We start from the raw sequence: 19,040 nt of genomic DNA, 5'->3' as shown, positions 1-19,040 counted from the left end.
ATTATATCTAATTATCTTACTTTATTTGTAAAAAAAATACTCATTCCGTTGGCAGATCATCTTATTTATCTGCTGAAATCAAGAAAAAAAAATACAATGACTTCAATAAATGTTTACTTACTTTTAGTTCCCTTTTTGCAGTGTAACGGATATTTTTCAAATGAACCTTTTTGATTTATAAATGAGCGTACATTTATCTGGGGGTTTTCACTCAGCAACTAAAAAAAAAAAAACAATACGGTCTGCCAAGTAGAAAACAAAACAGAAAGACTTAGATTGTGATGAGGCAAATCAAAAATCAAAAATAGGAATCACTAGCCCATATCAGATTAAGCTTTCGTTCTGTGATCAACACAGAATGGTGGGGTTTAAGTCGACCTACCAATCAGGCCCTGGATCCATCTTGGGTGGTGAAAAAAAAAAATACCCATAGTGGAAGCCAAAGACATACACGTTTAAAAAGAAACTAAAAGATAAAATCTAAGAGCTATGAATAGAAACCTAAACATCTTAAAGACGTATACTGTACAAGTGAGAAGCTTAAACTGGAGCCTTTGAGTTACCTTCGTTGACAGGAATGTCCCCAACTACGATGTCTAAGGGCTGTGCTGCCTGAGGCGGGGAGCGCATGCTGATAGGACTCCCAGGGCTGCAGTCCATGTCCTCCTGAACAGATAAAAAAAACAAAAAAAAACACAGCACGCATTAGGTCTACAACAAAAACCTTTGAATACCAGAGCAGCCCTTAAATGCTCTGATTAAAGCTTACCTCCGCGTAGTTCGTCTGTGGAGCCGTCTCGATTTGCATCCCGGCAGCTGAGTCGGAGAGAATGGACTCCATCATTCCTGAACTGGTCGAGGAATCGCCGTGGTTTGGCAGCACGGGCACGGCGCTCTGAGCCATGGCTTTGTTGAGCGTGGCCAGGAGAATTTTGAGGAGGCGCTGGGTCTCGTTGGCCGTGGAGGCGTCGGCGCCGCCGCTGCCGCCACGGTTCCTCAGGTCCGTGTCGTAGATGCCCATGCTTTCCATCACTGCCGTCAGGCTGTCTCTCTGGCCTGCCTCGTCTCCGATGTCCACCGCCTGGCCTGCTAACAGAACAAAACACGGCCACAGAGTGAATTTGGGTCTCTTATTATAGTACTGACCGTCAAAGTCTTTACTGGACTATGCATGAAGGATGTGAATAGCTTTGAATATATGCAGGTATCCGCCTGAGCATAGAAGGCATTAAAATGCAACAGTCAATTTGCCAGAGATCAGATTAGGAAAGATTTTCTTGAACAGGCTTTGGCCGCTTATTAAATTTGATCAGCAGGTCAAGTTGTTTTTTACCCCCACCTCGTTATGCATAAAAAAAAAAAAAAAAACTTCAAATCCCCGCCATCTTTGGCGTAAAAACACATAAACCAAGCATATACTTTAATGCACGTTTTCTGGGTTCAACACAAAACCTAAGTGGGTATTAGCCCGGAAAAGTGTCTAGGCAATGCCGCATCTCCAGAATGCATGAATCTTTAAAAAGGGGACGGTTAAAAATGCATGTTATGCTTTCAAATCCCTCAGAACTAATCAGGCGGCGCAAAAACATGCAAATAAAACTTTCAGATGAGCCGACTTTGAAAGAAGCATGCATAAATTCTTGGTAAAGCTCTTTAAACGAAGCGGTTAAACGTAATCTAGAGACGTGGTCGTCTCTCCTCTCACCTCTGCTGGGTTCCCCGTTGCTCAGAGGGTCTATACGCTGATGTTTGTTCATGCCTCCCCCGACGTCTCCTTCGAACTTCCTTTTCAGGCTGTTGGCGTCCCAGCCGCCGTCCTCTCCCCGGTCCTTCCCGGGATCCTGCACCAGGGTCTTCTTATGCAGCTGGATCAGCTTGAGCAGCTGTTTCATCTTGTCCTGATCGTACTCGCTCTGGGTCAGCCGTGCCTTCTGAGGCGGGGGCTCCACGTGGGGCTTGGGCTGCAGCTGGGCGCCGTTGGAATGCGCCAAGTCCTGCCTTCGCTTGCTGCTTTCAGGAGGCGCTTTCTCCTGGACGAGCCTCTCGAGGGACGGCCTGTCTGCTCTGTCCGAGCCCCGGTCCGAGCCGCCCCAGTCAGAAACGGGGCTGTATTCCACCGGGACCGGAAGAGGGGCGCAGACGGGAACGGGCGCGGGCGGCGGCACGGGGGCGGGGTTCCGTATTTGCTCCACTATGTCCCGTGCCTTGCCCAGAGGTAAAACGTAGTTGGCGGAGTTGTGCACGTACGACCGCAGCACGCCGTCCATGTTGAATTTGGGTCTAGGCACCGAGAGAGGGCTCGCCCTCTCGTCAAAACTGTTTTTGTAGTCGGGCAGGATAAAAGGCCGCATCGTCCCCGAGTCCATGCGCGTTAGGTACTCTGTGGATTGGCGTTCCACCCCCAGACTCAGGTCCTTGCCCGGGTTGGGACGCAGCTTAAACAAGGCATAATGTAGTGCAGGGACAAAAGGCTCCATGGCGGACAGGAAAGCCGGCCTGGGCTCCGCCGTCAGCGGCTCTGGCTCCAACACTCTGGAAGCTGAAGGAGGGAGACGCAACGTCAGGGTCTGTGGTGGATTCAGCTTTAGCAGCTGCACCTTAAAAAGTCTTTACATTTTTCTTAATAAACAGAACAAAAAAAAAAAAAACATTTTGTAATGCATCAAAAGGTTTATTTCTAGAATTGAAAAATAGAAAAAACTGATTAATTACTGAAGGAATTATTTCAAGCTTTTATTGATTTAGCTTACAGCTAATGAAGATCCAATTGTCCAGAAAATGTGAATATCCCTAAAAAAACTAGACTTTAAAAGTAAAAGGTTATGCTATGACCTACATAAAAAGGTTATTGCTAAAGAGACTGGCTGTTCACAGAGAGTTGGATCCAAGCATATTCATGAACGCTCGAGTGGGAGGAAGAAGCCCTCATTTAAACCCACATTACCCCCATTTTCTCCTGTTCTGAGGAGCGTCGCTTTTGTAGTAAGCTTGGGGGACGACGTGATAAATTGTGGGGGTTAAAACACCCAATAACTCAACAATTTCACTTAACGACATGTAACTTCGCCATCCCTCAGCTTGGACAACAAAAATCACAGCATAAAATAAAAATGGTGGATTGGTGAAATATAAAGTCTGTAGCCTTGTTCAGAAGCTCCACAGCAAATACTGTGAGGTAATGTTAAAGATGCTATAGAGAACAGAGAAAGCAGGACGACTTGACAAAATGTGACCCAAAAGGAATACAAAAAGGTATCTATGCAGCACCTGGAGAACCTATTCTAATTTTATACAAAAAAATGTCTGTAAGGACTAGAAAAAAGTAGATCTGGTCTGATCTGTCCCCTTTAATACCTCAGAAGGACTATAACCTGATCACCTACATCCCATGTTGCATTAATTAATGCAAAAAGAGGCCAGATCAAGTATTGAGCGCATATATTGCCCTGCACATGGACATAATTTAACTAGGATTAAACTTCAGTTTTCAAATCCCTTATTGGTTTTATGTAACTTTCTGAGAAACTGAAAATTGGGTTTTCATTCACTTGAAGCTGTAATCATCAAAATCAAAATTAAATGTATGCAATACATCCCTCCGTACAAGATACAATGATTTATGAGCTTAAGTTTTTGAAATTCTATTATTGAACTAAATACATTTTGCACTTATACTCCGATTCAAATCGTCTTCAGGTGCAGGAGCTGAATCCAGTAGAAAAAAAGTTTACTTTATAAATGACGAGAGCTTTAAGGGGAAGAGTTGCCAAAAAGACACCAAAACGGTGCTTTTTGTTATAAAAACGTTCAGTTTAATGAATGATCCTGTCTGTGAAGCGATGCGGAGACAGAGACGTTTACTTACAGTGCTTGACAACCATCCTCGACTCCTGAAAGATGAATAATGCTTGTAGCTTCTTCTCCATCCGCCCCCGCCGCTCTAGACAACAAACAGCGACCTTTTTAAAGCTGGACTCTTACCAAAGGCAACGAGCAAAGATTTGTTAGAGTTAAAACAAGAAGTAAAACACAGAATTTAAAAGCTTTCCAGCACCTTTCGACTCCATCATCTGAGCTGAGGACAACAGGAAGAGGAAGCCCCTGTCAAACAAGGGCTTCACCAGCACCTGGACAAGAAGCAGATCCTTCTGTTAGACACAACTACGCCTTTTCTTATATGTTCATTATATCAGACAATGAGAAAAGTCATGCCGACATTTATTTAAGAGGTATTGCCCTCTACAATTAATCCAGGTTGAGCATAAACTTTCTTCCTGCCTTTACTGGTCTACACTGATATTCAGTTTTCTTGGCGGTCTAACCTCGAGACACCAATCTGGCTAATTCTACATATTCTAAGGATGACCTAGAAACCCATTTGTAAAAACTCTATTTTCGATTCAACAAATATCAACCCTAAAGCAACGAAAACATGCCGCAGTGTTCCTGTACAGACGTGCTACTTTTTTAATGAAGGGACAAAACAATGAAAAGTGCACCAATCAGCAAGGCTGCAGGGCTCTGGCCTGAATTCAACATTCAAAAATTTTTTCGAACGTTCAGACGTGGAAACACGAGTGACCCACATCTCAGGACGTTCGTTCTATTTCAATACACAGCTGTGATTAACTCAGTATTTGTGGGGAAAACTGGTTCTTTTCAAAGCTTCGATTTCAAAAACTTCTCCGGCACGGGACACAGCTAACACGAAGTCTCCTTCCCTCAGCAACAACCTCCGCTCAGAAGAGTGTGCTGAGAATGACAGGTTAGCCTTAGGGGATGGTTTGCTGACTGACCGGATGACTGGATAGAGAGATTTTATTTTAGCGTTCAGTGTTTCCCCAGGAAACGGAGTAATCCTGGTAGCTGTATTGGTGGGTTACGGTAGGGGTGCAGCCGGGTACATTGCAAAAACAGAACTAAAAATAAGTAACAATTTCTTAAAATTTGTGTCTTTTTCCTTGATTTGAGCACGTAAATAAGATGATCTGCAAATAGAATAAAATTTTTGCACTTAAAATAGGAACAATTTATCTCCATCATCTTATTTCAAGTGCAGTATGTCTAATTATCTTATTTTAGGGGTCAAAGTACTCATTCCATTGGCAAATAGTCTTATTTTCCAGCTCAAATCTAGGACAAAAACACTAATTTTAAGAACATTTTACTTATCTTTTACATCAGTTTTTGCAGTGTACCGTAGTGTGCATGAAGCTAATAACAGCTAGCGAGTTAGCTTATGTAGCAAATTGTCCCGTTATGCATCCCTGGTTTCTCATTTGCTTTTTTTATATTAAATAACATGTTTCTTTACCCATGTATAGACCAGTTTTCAGTTTTCATCCATTTAATAAACAATTTTTCCTTTTTTCTTAGTATTTGAAACCATCAGGGAAAAACTGACCGATATCCATAACTGGCAGATTTTTTTGGTGCATCGTTTTATTTATTTTCTTGATCAGAATGTCTTGGGTAACAGATGAATGCCTCACCATTCGGTCTCTCTCCAGTTTGTTGATCAGTGCTGCCAGGCTGCCGCTGGTTGCTTTACCTTTTCCTTCCACCACCTCAAACAGGCTGCAGGACATCCCACACTTCATCACTGCAACAAAAACAAAATAACACGCAGCTCATCTGTACGGGTGCTTTTACAACACACGCTAGATAGCGCATTGAAACTAAAGCTCATCTGGCTTTACAACCGACGCCAAAGTGCCCACCTTCCCGTGATATGCTGTAGGTGTCCCAGGAAAACAGGAACGGGGGGATCTTCCTCTTCACCTGATCCAGCTGCATGCCTTGATTCATCTCCAGCTTCTCACGTCTGCAGAGGAGAATAATTATTCGGCAAGTCATAGCGGATTCCTCGTATTGCACAGGGAATTTAACCTTTGTCTCCTCTTGCATTACGATATATGTGCCGTGTTTAAGCTCGGCTGAAGGAGGCCCTAATGATTAACAGAGAAAAAAAAAAAAGGAATACTTACAGCTTGAAAGGAAGGTAGGGACGTGAAAAGGAGCGTAAACAGACGGGGAACAACTCCTGGCCTTTGTTCACCAGGGGACCGCTCCACACCGTGTAGCAGCTCTTGCCTGCAACACCATCGACAGCACAGGTCCGATATTCAGAAATTAAACCAAATAAAATAAACACATGAGCTGGTATGCGTTGGCTAAATAATTCATAACGAAGCACACAAACGGCTCTGTTTGGCTGAACACTCTATGCAATTTCAATATCAACCATCAAAACGCGTTTCTTTTAAAGATTCACGGGTAGATTTAGATTCAATATGTCGTGCAGAAAATAGGTACCTGTACTGTTGAACAAGGAAAACAGGTTAATTACAGGCACATTGTGCCTGTAATTGTGGAGTATATAAATAATTTACCTTTACTTCCTTCAGGGGAAATAGTGTTGAACCTGTTCAAAAGAGAATCTACATGTTTATATATTTATATATAAAGAGAGAGAAACAGATATTAACCAAGCCATGAAGCGACACCCATTTCCTGCAGGATAACGTACCTGTGCGCGCTCATCGGGGACGCTGCCACCTCCTTGCCTTTGTACTGAAAGGAAACCACGGCGTAGGGGCACACGTGCCTGGGCCGCGCTTTGATCTCGTCGAACGCGAACTCGAAAAAATATTGCTGCGAAACACACGGATGCTAGAGGAACTGAGAGCGACACAAAATAAAAGAGAAAATAGATGCTGGCGTTTACCTGCGTGAGCTCGAAAGCTCGATACGACAGCAGCGACGTGACCCTGTTGGCGCTTTTGGACAGGTGACAGTCGAACTTGGGGGAAGGTTCGATGGCGTTCTTAGGCGTGTTCTCGTGGATGTGCTTTATCCGCCCCTGAGAAGCAAGACATGCTGACTGGCGTGTTTCGGGGAAAGGAGCGCAAGAGGTAAAAGACGAGACAAAACGACCGCGGCCTTACCCTCATGACTTTAAAGATGAGCATATCTCCAAAGGAACCCACTTCGAAGGGATTTATTTGTAATAAGTCTGAATACTTAGAGAGGTAAACACCTAGAATGGAACAACAGAAAAAGGAGGAAATTACCACAAATCTTATCGTTTTAGATGGAAGAAGACGGAAAGATTCAGGCGTGTCGGCAGCAAAGAGCAAATTTACAACAAAAGAAAAAAATGCTGCACAGCTATTAGCTATTAAAAGCAGAAGTAGGAGGATTTTTTTTTTTTTTAAATGTGCAAAACGTCCTTTGTGTGTACATTTCTGAATCAAAGATTCTGCTGACAGAGCTGAATTAAAAGCAGCTCGTGATACTTTCCAAGTATTCAAACACATTTTGCCTTAAACAATAAGAGAAGAGCTTACCCACTGATGGATTTCCTAATGTTGTAACCTTGCAGTGTCCTACTGACAACCCCTTCTCACAGATCCACTGGAGCTGGATGGATAGAGAGAAACAAAGCAAAGCAGAACTTAGGATTTAAAATTAAGACCTGCATGAATTATGTAAACCACTTGAATAAGTTCATTTAACCTACATTTCACATATTTAGTAACTTCAATATACATTTGTCAACTTGTCGTGCCGTTTTTGGTTCTGTCCATTGCTTTCGGTCTTACGTTACCAAGCTTTAGGAGTATTTACACAGCATTTATTTACACGACCTATAACATAACCATCAAAATGGGGGATTTAACTGTTGAAATCTGTTAAATGTAGAGGATATGGTAACAAGAATGATTAGATTTTAAAATCCCTTGAAAGGCAAGAAGACAGTTTTAAGTGCAAATTTTAGGGCTGTACGATTTTGCCAGAAAATCAAAAATGCGATATATTTCAACCATAATTACGATTGCGGTTTTATTTAAACTTTTATCAGCATTACCCATAAGCAACAACATTGGCCTGTAGATAAGGATGTCTGTAAACAAGGCCTATTTAAACCAAGAAACGCAACTGGATTTATTTTTCAGAATATTATTATTTAAGATAACAACTTTAAATTGAGTTGGACATCAATCCTTCTTGCATATAAAGTGCAACTAACAAACAAGTATGTATTAAACAGTTTGACCACTACTTATATCTATGGTGAGATTCCTGAAAGTTTCTGGTAAAAACGTATGATTACATAAACTCTAAAACAAGTAATAACTAGGGCTGAACAATTAATCGCATTTGCAATCTAATCGCAATTTAAATAAACACAATTTCCAAATCGCAGAGGTCAGCGGCTCTTTTAGCACTCAATCTGCACAGTGATGAAACAGATTGATTTGTTTGTATATGTTTAAAAAGACATGATAAACTAAACTGAAAAAAAAAAAATCACATTAAATCGCAATCGCAATACTAAGATAAAAAATTGCAATTAGATTATTTTCCAAAATCGTTCAGCCCTAGTAATAACATTACATTATCTCACTGCTGCAACCGTCTTCCCTTATATGTGGAGCAAACCCACTTTAAACATATTACTGACACCTAAACGACGCGACTTATCCATTAATTGTTACGTAAGTCAAAAACTGCAGACCTCTGCGATTTAGAAACTGCGTCTTTTAAATTGCGCTAATATTGCGAATGTGATGAATTGCCCGGCCCCAGCAAATGTCTTGCTGCGCTAAATGACAGGGCTGTTTGCTGGCTGCCATGATGAGCCTCATGATTTTTGATCAAAACTTAACATACCATAATACTTTAGCCAAAAGCACAACAGAACAAACGATTCCCATATGCATACTTTTCAAAAAGGAAATCGACAACAAAATATGAACATTAGGCTACAAGAAGCGCTGACCCACATCAAATGAGTCAATGGAAAGAGCACACGGCAGCACCGGCCACTTTATTAGGTACACCTGGCTAGTACCGGGTTGGACCGCCGTCTGCCTTCAGAACTGCCTTAATCCTCCGTGGCATAGATTCAACAAGGTACTGGAAACATTCCTCAGAGAGTTTGGTTCATATTGACATGACAGCATCCCGCAGATGCTGCAGATTTGTCGGCTGCACATCCGTGATGCAAATCTCCCGTTCCACCACTTCCCAAAGGTGCTCTATTGGACTGAAATCTGGTGACTGTGAAGGCCATCTGAGTACAGTCAACTCACTCATGTTTAAGACACCAGTCTGAGATGGTTTGTGCTTTATGACATGCAGTGTTACCCTGCTGGTAGTAGCCATCAGAAGATTACACCACCAGCAGCAGCAGTCTGCACCGTTGACACAAGGCAGGATGGATCCATGCTTTCATGTTGCTGACGCCAAATTCTGACCCTACCGTCCGAAAGTCGCAGCAGAAATCGAGACTCATCAGACCAGGCAACGTTTTTCCAATCTGCAGGTTACTTAGGTGAGTTACTGCTGCCTTTCTGTCAGCTCAAACCAGTCTGGCTATTCTCCTCTGACTTCTGGCATCAACAAGGCATTTTGCGCCCACAGAACTGCCGCTCACTGGATATTCTCTCTTTTTCGGGACCAGTCTCTGTAAACCCCAGAGATGGTTGTGCGTGAAACTCCCAGAAGATCAGCAGTTTCTGAAATACTCATACCAGCCCGTCTGGCACAAACAACCATGCCACGTTCAAAGTCACTTAAATCCCCTTTCTTCCCCGTTCAGATGCTCGGTTTGACCTGCAGCAGATCGTCTACATGCCCAAACGCATTGAGTTGCTAACATGTGATTGGCTGATTAGAAATTTGCGTTAACGGGCGGTTAGACAGGTGTACCTAACAAAGTGGCCGGTGAGTGTAAACAAAAGAGATATAACATTTAAGCCGAATGAGGCCTCAGAGATAATGAAATGTGATACTTTTCAGGACTTTTTTAAGACCCTCCAAAAAAAAAAAACATCCGTTGTAACATTCGGAGCCCCTGGTGTGAGCGAAAGCCTTCAAAGCGATACCAACCTTGGACTTGTCTGGAAAAAGGAAGCAGTACGACTCGACAAGCTCTTGTTCGGTTCGCCCCTCCTGCTTCATTTCTCGCCGCTTCTCAATGAACTGGTGACAAAAAAAAAGAAAAGAAAAGGCGACAAATAGTTCAGGGAGACACGACCATCTCAATCTCAGTGAGAGCCTGCACATGCGAGCTGCGATGTCCGGCTCGTTTGTCTTAAATCAGACTAAGACTTGGACCAACCTCCTTCTCCAGCAGCTCGTTGTGAATCAGCCTGGCCTTACAGTAGGAGAAGCTTCCGCGCGACGACGCGTCCAAGTAAAAGGAGGAGATGATCTTCACGAGGCCTTCAAACTCACGGCTTTCGGGGGGCAGAAACTGGTACAGCCCTGCACACAGACATTCACAGGTCAATCTTTGCATCAGCAAGCGGCACCGGACAGAGCATGAGCCAAAAAAAAACGATACATCCCCTTCGTTCTCCGTGATCTGCAGCATCTCACGCGGTAAAAAAAATAAAATATACACAAGCCACGGACAACTAAAGATGTATAAGTCCACAAAACAGCGCATACACCTCTTCCTTCACATAAAAAAGGCGAATTCAAAAGGTAAACAGCAAAATCTATAGTCTGGTGACAGAAGAGTTGTGAGTTAAACTAAATAAAAATAAAATACCGGCTCAAGAGGAAATATTGGAGCTGAAAAAGACACGCTACAGTCGGTTACTCTGAATCTCTTGGATCTACAACCTGCTGCACGGGTATAACCAAGCCTCACAGCAGCTTTTATTTGCATACTATATCAATTCAAGTGCAAGCGAACAAATGGCCCTACTCTTTGAAGCCTGGGTGCTTCTACCTGCCGGGGGAACAGGTGATGTAGTACCCTTAACTGAAGGGGAAAAAGATGCAGACAGGGTGACGGAGCAAATCGCCTTTGCATCTGAGCCCTGGAACCTAAATGGTGACATATTGATATGAGATGGGGGGGGGGGGGGGTATTGCAAGTGCAGCAGTTTGAGAAAGGGACCAAACTCTAAAGGCTCCTTGTAAACTTTTGCATTTTATGAGTATTTGCAGGTGTTTTGACAGAGCGTTCACACTGTGCCATGGGGACTTCCACATCTCCACAAAGATGAGGGAGAAGGGGGGGGGGGTGAACCACACAGAGGGCAGAGGTTGGGGTGAATTAAGGGGCAGCCCGGTTTGGGTTGACGCATGGGGTGGATAATGCCCTTCAGTGAGGTCAAACAGACACCCACATGTCGCCAGGTGATGGCTGCAACGCGGCGGACAATCAGCCGGACACCCCGGAAGAAAAATAATAAAAAAATAAAATAAAATAAAGGGAAAAGCCGCAGGACCCGAACAACGTTTGCTTTCAGACGGTCAGTCAACAAACGTTCAGATTCCAGGCGCAACACTGCTGGCCGCTGGTAATCCGAGCCTTCCCCGGCCAGCGCTAGCATTATGTCTGCAGGCGAGCGCTACGCGACCCGAGGCTAGCCGTGTGCTCGCACGGCGTGCGCGCGATCTACAAACGGACAAGTCGGGCGAATCTTTTTTTCTCTCTCTCTCTTTTTTTTTTCCTCCCCGGCGAAAGTCGATAAAGCTTGCGGGACCGAGCGGCTAGCTAGCCGGCTAGCGACATGCAGGAGTTTAGAATTATGAAAGCAGGACAGGCTCCGTTCAAAATAGCAGCAACATGGCACCACCTTTCCGTTCTCTCGTCTTCCTCGGAATCTGGAAATTTTTCCGTGGCAACTCCTCGCTCGATCTCTGCGCCGGCAAGGGAGAGCCGCTGGGGCCCCGGGCCTCCGCGAGCACGCTCCTCCGCCGTTCTGGGGCTTCTTGTTCTGGCATTACACCGTCTCTGCATCCAGGCTGATCGCCATTTTGGTTGGCTGTGGCCGAAGTGGCGGCTGAATTCTTGTCAGCTTCGCCGCCCTCCGGGAGCGGCTCGCCTGTCTCCGCGCATTCTGTGTCCGCCTTTCCCGCAGCCTTGGGGTTCAGGGCCATTTTGGGGCACCGTGCGCTCGGTAAAGGCTTTGTAGCTCTGACGATTACGACGCCGCTTTCCACACACTCTCCTCTTCACCCAGCCTCCGCCATTGTAGAAATGACGTTCACGTTCTTCTCCACCACTGCAAAACGTTGCCGTCACTGTTTACATGCCAGGCAATCCGCACCCCCTAGTGGCCAGCGGAGGTAACGCAGGAAGCGCATGAGTGGACGGATGTGAAAGTGAAAATAGTTTTTTCCACGCTGGAAGAACAACGTTGGATGCAACAAAATACAAAATAGTCATATTGTAAATGCCTGGTACCAAACTATAAATTTACATTTCAATAATGTTCCGCTATACGCTGGGCCTTTAAGGCCAATCTTAACACAGTGGTTAAAACAGACACTACTGCTCGTTGATAAAGCTGTCCTGCAAGCACTCTGAAGAAGAGCAAACATATTATGCTGCAAATAATTCTCACTAAACATGTGGGGGTTTTTCTGACCATATCTTTCAACAAAAACTTTTAAATGTTATTTAACTTTCCATGCTTGATAAAATAAACTAAATACACCAGTATGCATTAAACTACACTTCGTAATGCCTGCTCCCATGAAAGAAAGTTAAAGATAGACATGTTATGTGCTGTTTTTTATAGTTAAGAACAAAAATCAACATGGATTGCATCAATCCAGACGGTTTTTTTCTCTATTGAAAGTATACCAGCTCTCCAATATTTATATTAACGAGGGTACATTAAAGCTGTAAGCACAGCTCTTGCCCTTTTTTCAAGTGTACCCATGAAACACAGCTTAGATTTTATGGGCTAGAAAGACCTTAGACGCATATTCACCAAAACCAACAGGCGCGCCTTATGACATAAATGTACGGTTAGAGATAAAGATGAGGGGAAATAAATAAGTGGAATTTGATTCACCACTATTGCAATTCGTCTCTCCACCACTGAGTAGTGCTGTAGAGGCAGCGTTTTTGCCATACAGACACGTCCGTAGACATTGGACACATTTTATTAAATTTACAGCTCCTGCCCTTTTTTAGGTTTACCCATGAAAAGCATCTTAGATTATAAGGGATAGAAATACAATGATTTTTATTTATTTATTTTTTACTATTTTTTGTCTTTAAGAGACCTCAGACAAAACAGTTTTGTATAAACAGGAGTAAATAATTATACAAGGTATTGATAATAAAATATTTTAAAGAGAAGGCCGCACATAGTTCTATGCAAATCATACCTCAAGACAAATACACACACACACACAAAAAAAATCTAATTATGGTAATATCTAACATAAATGTACCAGGAACGCATCAGACATGCTGATGTCAGTAACATCTTTGACTTTGTCTTCTTCAGGGGTTAACCATGCTCCCCCTGGTGTAAACATCAAACTCCTTAAAACGTAGATAGTCTTTCAGTCTTGGAGGGAGAGGAAGGAAGTTGATAAAAACTGGGGCTCTCAAGCGCAGACGGCTGAGGTGCTCCCTTATCCTCAACCGACATAGGTGCTTCAGGCTCCGGGTGCTTCCTGTCAGTCAAGAAAAAAAGTAAACAAACGCTGTGAGTACGCTTTAGGATACATCTGACAAAAAGAAACGAAAGAAGGGTAATCCATCCATCATCGATGACGGATTAGAACGGTTCTCACGTTGAATGTGGCAGATTTCTGGCCATTGCTTCTGCTGCTGCAAGGTGTCTTTCAGTTTAGGGCAGAAGGAGACATGGTCTGTGTAGTCCAGCATGATGCGCACCACCTGACCAGATAAGGGCTTCAGCCAAGACACTGTTATAACCTCACAGAACTGTAAAGGGTTAAAAAAAAAAAAAGGCATCACACTCTCCAATATAAATCTGAGAAGGTTATCCCCCACTTAACAATCTGACTTTCTTGCAGGTTTGTCTTACCACCATGTCTTTGATGACAGAGGTTGTCCAAGGAGCGTAGTCGTGAGAACTGCCGCCGTACGGACAGTCAAAGCAACGCTTGACGTCGTAACCGTGGTTCAGGATCATCCTCAGCATGACCTCGTCCTTCAAGGCGTACTGCAGGGCCGAGGGGAAGTGAGTGGTGTTGATGCGGGAGTAGTAGTTGACGTTCGCTCCGTATTTCAGCAGGATGTTGATGAGTTCATAGTTGCCCTGTCTGAGGGCCACCTGCAGACAGTTGACGGGATCCTGGTTCACCATCGCTCCGGCCTCCAGCAGTAAGCGGGCGCAGTAGAGGTCGTTGTTGGACACGGCAAAGAAGAGGGCCGACCTGCGCTCATCCTCGTAGCTGCGCCGCACCCTCGGGTGCAGCATGAAGTTTGGGTCGTAGCCCGCTTTGAGCAGAATCTCTAAACACTGGGCGTGTCCTCCAGCTGCGGTCGAATGGAGTGGACTCATTCCACTTTCTTTGATAGCCTGTAGCTTGGTGACAGGGATGAGGATTTCCAGCGCCCTGTTAGAGACAGATTCTAGAGTTAAAGCCCGATATTAGCCGGAAGCTTGTTTGGAAAAAAACGAGATGGTGAACTCTGACATCCCTTACAGTCTGTGCCCGTGGTATGCCACGCGGTGAATTGGCAGGTGCCCACTGTAGAGAGGAAGGTTGGGATCTGCTCCATGATCCAAGAGCAAGGAGATGACATCAGGGTTTCCTGATGCTGCTGCATCAAATAGCACGGTACCCGACTCCGACTCTGACCTCACATGGGCTCCTTAAATATAATACATATCGCACAGGTTTTTAGGGCTTTTATTCTCTGTAATTAAGAGGGGGAGGGTGTCACTTCTTGATGTCTATTATATGACAAAGGCAATAGTACATTTCTCACACATCTTACCTGAGTGATTGCTTCATGCAGTTCGGAGTTGCACATTCTCTTCTTTTGCGTTAGCCTATATTTACCCTTCCCGTGCTATTCAAAAAGGAGTGCATGTCACCTTATTTACCTTTCTCCAACAGAGTCTCCACCACATTCAGATGTCCGTTCTGCGCAGCCAGCGCAAGTGGAGTTTTCTTTTTGACGTCCACCGCGTTTGGGTTGGCGCCTGACTCCAGCAGCAGATACACAAAGTTCTCCAGACCTAAAAAGGCAGACTCATGCAGCGCGGTCCTGTTTAGCGGTCCTGTTTGGTCGACGGCGGCATTGTAGCGAAGCAAGAGTGTGGCCAAGTCATACTGGTCGTTCAGAATCGCTTCGCGCCAAGGAGGAGGAGAGGGAAACGGACAGGGTCAGAGCATTTGGGTAGTGTTAAGCTTTGCAAAATGAGTTGAAATTTGATACCTGCCACCAAGGGAGAGTCCTGCTCATCATTTTGAACATCTGGGCTGCAGCCATTCTGTAACAGGAATGTGGCGTTCTGTCTCAGGCCATGGACCACAGCTAGAAACAGAGGCGTCTCACCCTTCAGAGTGCGACACTGAACTGCTCCCGGAGGTGATGCTGAAACCAAAGCACACACATGTGAATCAAAAAGAATCAAAGTAAGAGTTTCCACAGTCAGATGTTTTGGCAGCTCTCACCTGAGAAGATCATCTCTAGCATTTTTTTGTTCTCCTGCACTGCGGCCTCATGCAGGGGGATCCATCCTCGCTCGTCGACTCTAGACAGAGTCTCAGGTTGCTCTGCTAGTCTGTTCAGCGCAACCTCATCTCCTAAATGTGAAAAACTTCAGTGCGTATGATATTTCACACGATGGTGAAAAAGAAGGGCCTTAAGAAGTTACAAATATCAGCTTACCATCCTTGATGGCTTTGAATATCTCATCGGGGTCTTGGCTGGGCTTTAGGTCACTAATGAATAAGTAGTTTTAAAAATGAAAATGAACACGTGAACAAGGTTTTAAGAAATATATACAGCGGGTCTAATAAGTACCTGTTTTCTCAGTAAATACGTTTCAAATAAGTCCAATATTTAAGATATGTACATGAGTGGATTACGATGTTGAAAAAGTGTTGAACACCTTCAGTCTAATGTATTCAATACTCAGTAGAAAAGCCTTTTACTGGTAATGACGGCTGAAAGAGGTTTCCTGTTGCCTACTTTACTCAGGTGTAATTTTGATCCATTCTTCCTAGTCTATGAATAACATTTAAGCCTGCTTAAAACTACTTTAGATCAGAAACCCCCAAGGATTTACTTAGTTTATTTTTTATTTATTTATTTTTTTTACTATGAATAGAACATGTTTTATGCTTTATGATGCTGTCTGCATGTTTGTTATTGTATGAATTGAAACAACTACGCTTTGAAGGTTAGTAATGAAGTTGTTACTTACAATGAAACTAAAGACGTCTGATAACGTTTTCTTTTCCTAAGTAATGTTTTCTCTGTTCATGTACAGCACTTTAAATCATCCTGTTACTGAAAAGTGAAATAAACTCGCCTTGCCTCTTATCTCCAGGTCATTTAATAGATTTTAAACTGGATTCCTTTTGGATGATCGACTGGACACTTGTTGCAGCTTCATCTTCTTCTTTTAAACCTGACTGATAATTTTCTGGGCTGGTTGTTTGGGGCCGTTGTCTCACTAAAAAACACTCTTGTTTCATCCATCCACGTATTCTTATCAAGAATGTCCTGATATATTTCTTAACTATCCTTCTTTAAACGATGGCGTCTGGTCTGATAGCGCTGCATGTTGAAAAACAGCCCCAGACTTCCTTGTCTTGCAAGGAACACCTTACAAAAGTTGTGCTCTTTTCACTTCCAGATTACAGATAGTCCAAACAGTGCTCACTCTAACGTTCAGAGGTTAAAAAACATCCTCTCCAGCCAACGGCATCAGTTTTTTTTTTTTTTTTTTGCAACAAGGTCGAGAGGGCTCATGAGAGCTCTTTGCTTTGAATCATGTCATGCTTCTAGTGCAATACCTTTTTAGAAACCTTTCTATGCGTCATCGATTAGACTTTTTAAAAACATAATTTAAATGATGGGATTACTTGTTTTGATATTTTGTGCGTGAGGATTATGTCAGCTGTCACCAGCATCTCGGATGAATTGCATGTTAATATACATCAGAAATATCTGTTTACTGAGGAAAAAGGTTGGTATGTGTAGTACTTATTTTCTTCAGTGTATCCTAACCAAACCTTAAGAGGTTCTAACCTCGGATTCAACCCCTTCAGTTTCCTATACTGAATCAGGCTTTGTTCAATTATGTATTGCGTCGCCTCGTCCTCATCCAGGTCATCCTCCGACTGATCAAAGTCATCTCCTGTTTCAGAGCTCATCTCATAGTCGGGAAAACGGCAATTTTGACGAAGGTGTCTCTAAAGGAAACATCCAAAAAGGAAACAATAACTTTATACCCGAGCTGAGTGTTTGCCGCCCTCAAGACACAACACAATTTAAGCTGTGAATAGCATGCATTTGGCTGCACCCAAACAATCTATTTACAATCTGTCCTAATTCTTTGCAAGTTTGTTGCACCAAGCCCCGCAACTGTTCGAACAGATGTCCAGAGAATCAACAGTTTCTGTTACAAAAATGTTGAAACAAAAGCACGAAGGTTCATGCCATACGTTCACAGACAGCATTTCTTACACAATAAACTTCACATAGCAGACGAAATGTCAGCAAGACGTCAAAAGTGAAAATAAATGTCAACATAAGAGCACAAAAACGTTTAAAGATACAAGTACATCTCAAAGGGATAGGCCCTTAACGTTGACTAATTAACCGGATAAAATGTTCCTTCGCCGGTTAGTGTTTACCTCAAGCAAAATGGCAGTACTCCACTGGCAGTTTTCACACTGTCAGCCAGTGGGCTCCCCGGTCCACACGCATATACTGCAGCTATTTATAGTCCCCCCCCCCACCATAAATATCAGATCACGGGGTTTTTACAAACAGCACCTCTCTCTGACCCACTTAACACTGCAAAGAGCTGCACAGTTTAAATAGATCTTTAAATGATGTTTAAACACTTACCTGCTATCTTCATCAGTTACAACAAAACAGCCTTTCATTACAGAAACAAAAGGATGGTGCCATTTCAATTTCCTTTTTAAAATATAGATTCATTTGAAATGAAGATAGTTTTTCGTTTTGTTACTTTGTTGCACATTAATGACTTGTGAGGTTTCATAGTTGAGGTACACGTAAGCTAACAGACTTAATCGTCTCACAATGGGATCATAAAAGAAGCAAAATATAGGCCGGTAAAACGGCAGTAATTATTTGCCCTGACAGGCTGCAGGCTTTACAAGCTTGTTTCCAGTAAAACTAGTTTAGCCCGATTAAAAGTCATTGACTGGAATTCTTATTTAATACATGTTTATAATTACAGAAAGTAGTTTCATGATAATTGTATGTGCTGTTAGGGCATTCTTTATTTTACTGAGGTGCAGTTGGTGCCATTTCACTGAAATAACCGAAAGATGAAATCAAAAGTCTGCGATTTCAGAATGCTTCATCACTCAAGTATTTAATGAAGCTAGGAATATTGTTATGCGCGGCAGTCGTAGAGAAAAAAAAGTGCAATGTGTGCCAGAGATCAAATTCACCAGGCAATAAGTTTCTATGATTTGATAAAGAACGATATTGCCAAACGTTATTGCATTTTTTTTTTATGCCAGCTCCATCATTCCTGATGGCTGAAAACTGCGATTAGTCAGCATTTTATACTAAAGCTAGAGAAAACATTTTGCCACTTTGTGTAATACTAACTGCTTGGAAAAAAAAAAGTATGATCAAACATCATGTCACGATCTATAAACAGACATACTTGACAATTTGTGAAATGCAGGCATTATGTTTATTTTCATACTTCCAAACACTATTATGCGGTGCCTGAGCCCCCATCAATATATATTCTGGTCTCAGTCATCAAGCTGGCACAGCATGGCCACGCCGCGCTTAATCCAGTGCTGCGGGCGCTTGCTAGTGGGCAACGTCATTGTAATGACAAAATTGGTGGAGTGTCCAGTAGTAGAGAGAGTCCCCTTCCTCTCGCTGGTCTTATAGAGAGGGCAAACATACAGTTGTCCAGCCCCATCGATGCTCCTCTTTTCAGCTGTGGCCGAGAGACGTACACAAAGTAATGAAGAAGCACATCAGAAAGGCAAGGACAAAGATAAGGAGACAATTAAAATGAATAGAATATGAAAATAAAAATGGATTTACGAAAATAACTTCA

The 19,040-nt window shown here is 43.1% G+C and overlaps 3 protein-coding genes across 6 annotated transcripts in view; all 3 read right to left on the bottom strand.

The window, feature by feature from the left end:
• tasorb (transcription activation suppressor b) overlaps positions 1 to 12,043 on the bottom strand; it is a 25,099-nt gene extending 13,056 nt beyond the window's left edge. The window contains exons 1-16 of one of the 3 annotated variants that reach the window (XM_021316261.2): positions 11,604 to 12,043; positions 10,130 to 10,275; positions 9,898 to 9,990; positions 7,350 to 7,422; positions 6,948 to 7,039; positions 6,728 to 6,862; positions 6,530 to 6,654; positions 6,393 to 6,424; positions 5,988 to 6,093; positions 5,721 to 5,824; positions 5,493 to 5,602; positions 4,055 to 4,127; positions 3,866 to 3,940; positions 1,706 to 2,539; positions 770 to 1,086; positions 564 to 666 (exon numbers count right to left, since the gene is read on the bottom strand). In XM_021316261.2, the coding sequence (XP_021171936.2) occupies positions 564 to 666; positions 770 to 1,086; positions 1,706 to 2,539; positions 3,866 to 3,940; positions 4,055 to 4,127; positions 5,493 to 5,602; positions 5,721 to 5,824; positions 5,988 to 6,093; positions 6,393 to 6,424; positions 6,530 to 6,654; positions 6,728 to 6,862; positions 6,948 to 7,039; positions 7,350 to 7,422; positions 9,898 to 9,990; positions 10,130 to 10,275; positions 11,604 to 11,907 (2,722 nt within the window). In that variant the 5' untranslated portion in view covers positions 11,908 to 12,043. Of the gene's footprint in view, positions 1 to 563; positions 667 to 769; positions 1,090 to 1,705; positions 2,540 to 3,865; positions 3,941 to 4,054; positions 4,128 to 5,492; positions 5,603 to 5,720; positions 5,825 to 5,987; positions 6,094 to 6,392; positions 6,425 to 6,529; positions 6,655 to 6,727; positions 6,863 to 6,947; positions 7,040 to 7,349; positions 7,423 to 9,897; positions 9,991 to 10,129; positions 10,276 to 11,603 lie in introns of all 3 variants that reach the window. The other 2 variants (XM_021316260.2, XM_012862263.3) reach the window with 2 other exon arrangements.
• Positions 12,044 to 12,802: 759 nt separating this feature from the next.
• asb14b (ankyrin repeat and SOCS box containing 14b) lies at positions 12,803 to 17,685 on the bottom strand. Of its 2 annotated transcripts, XM_012862268.3 has the most exons (10): positions 17,617 to 17,685; positions 17,009 to 17,172; positions 15,641 to 15,693; positions 15,424 to 15,555; positions 15,185 to 15,343; positions 14,850 to 15,095; positions 14,446 to 14,614; positions 13,821 to 14,355; positions 13,564 to 13,717; positions 12,808 to 13,443 (listed from the first exon to the last, which is right to left on the bottom strand). In XM_012862268.3, the coding sequence occupies exons 2-10, from the start codon at positions 17,131 to 17,133 to the stop codon at positions 13,268 to 13,270; spliced, it is 1,749 nt and encodes a 582-aa protein (XP_012717722.2). In that variant the 5' UTR covers positions 17,134 to 17,172; positions 17,617 to 17,685; the 3' UTR covers positions 12,808 to 13,267. The 2 variants fall into 2 exon arrangements, with proteins under 2 accessions (XP_021171980.2, XP_012717722.2); XM_021316305.2 differs by lacking the exon at positions 17,617 to 17,685 and having other exon boundaries at positions 12,803 to 13,443; positions 16,993 to 17,011.
• Positions 17,686 to 17,762: 77 nt separating this feature from the next.
• dnah12 (dynein, axonemal, heavy chain 12) overlaps positions 17,763 to 19,040 on the bottom strand; it is a 44,155-nt gene continuing 42,877 nt past the window's right edge. The window contains exon 73 of the mRNA XM_021316294.2: positions 17,763 to 18,917. Coding sequence (XP_021171969.2) covers positions 18,724 to 18,917 — 194 coding nt within the window. The 3' untranslated portion in view covers positions 17,763 to 18,723. The remainder of the gene's footprint in view (positions 18,918 to 19,040) is intronic.

The sequence above is a fragment of the Fundulus heteroclitus genome, unplaced genomic scaffold, assembly GCF_011125445.2.
Source record: "Fundulus heteroclitus isolate FHET01 unplaced genomic scaffold, MU-UCD_Fhet_4.1 scaffold_54, whole genome shotgun sequence".
Lineage (NCBI taxonomy): Eukaryota > Metazoa > Chordata > Actinopteri > Cyprinodontiformes > Fundulidae > Fundulus > Fundulus heteroclitus.
The sequence above is the reverse complement of the archived record's forward strand: the minus strand, read 5'-3'. Positions and strand labels throughout refer to the sequence as shown.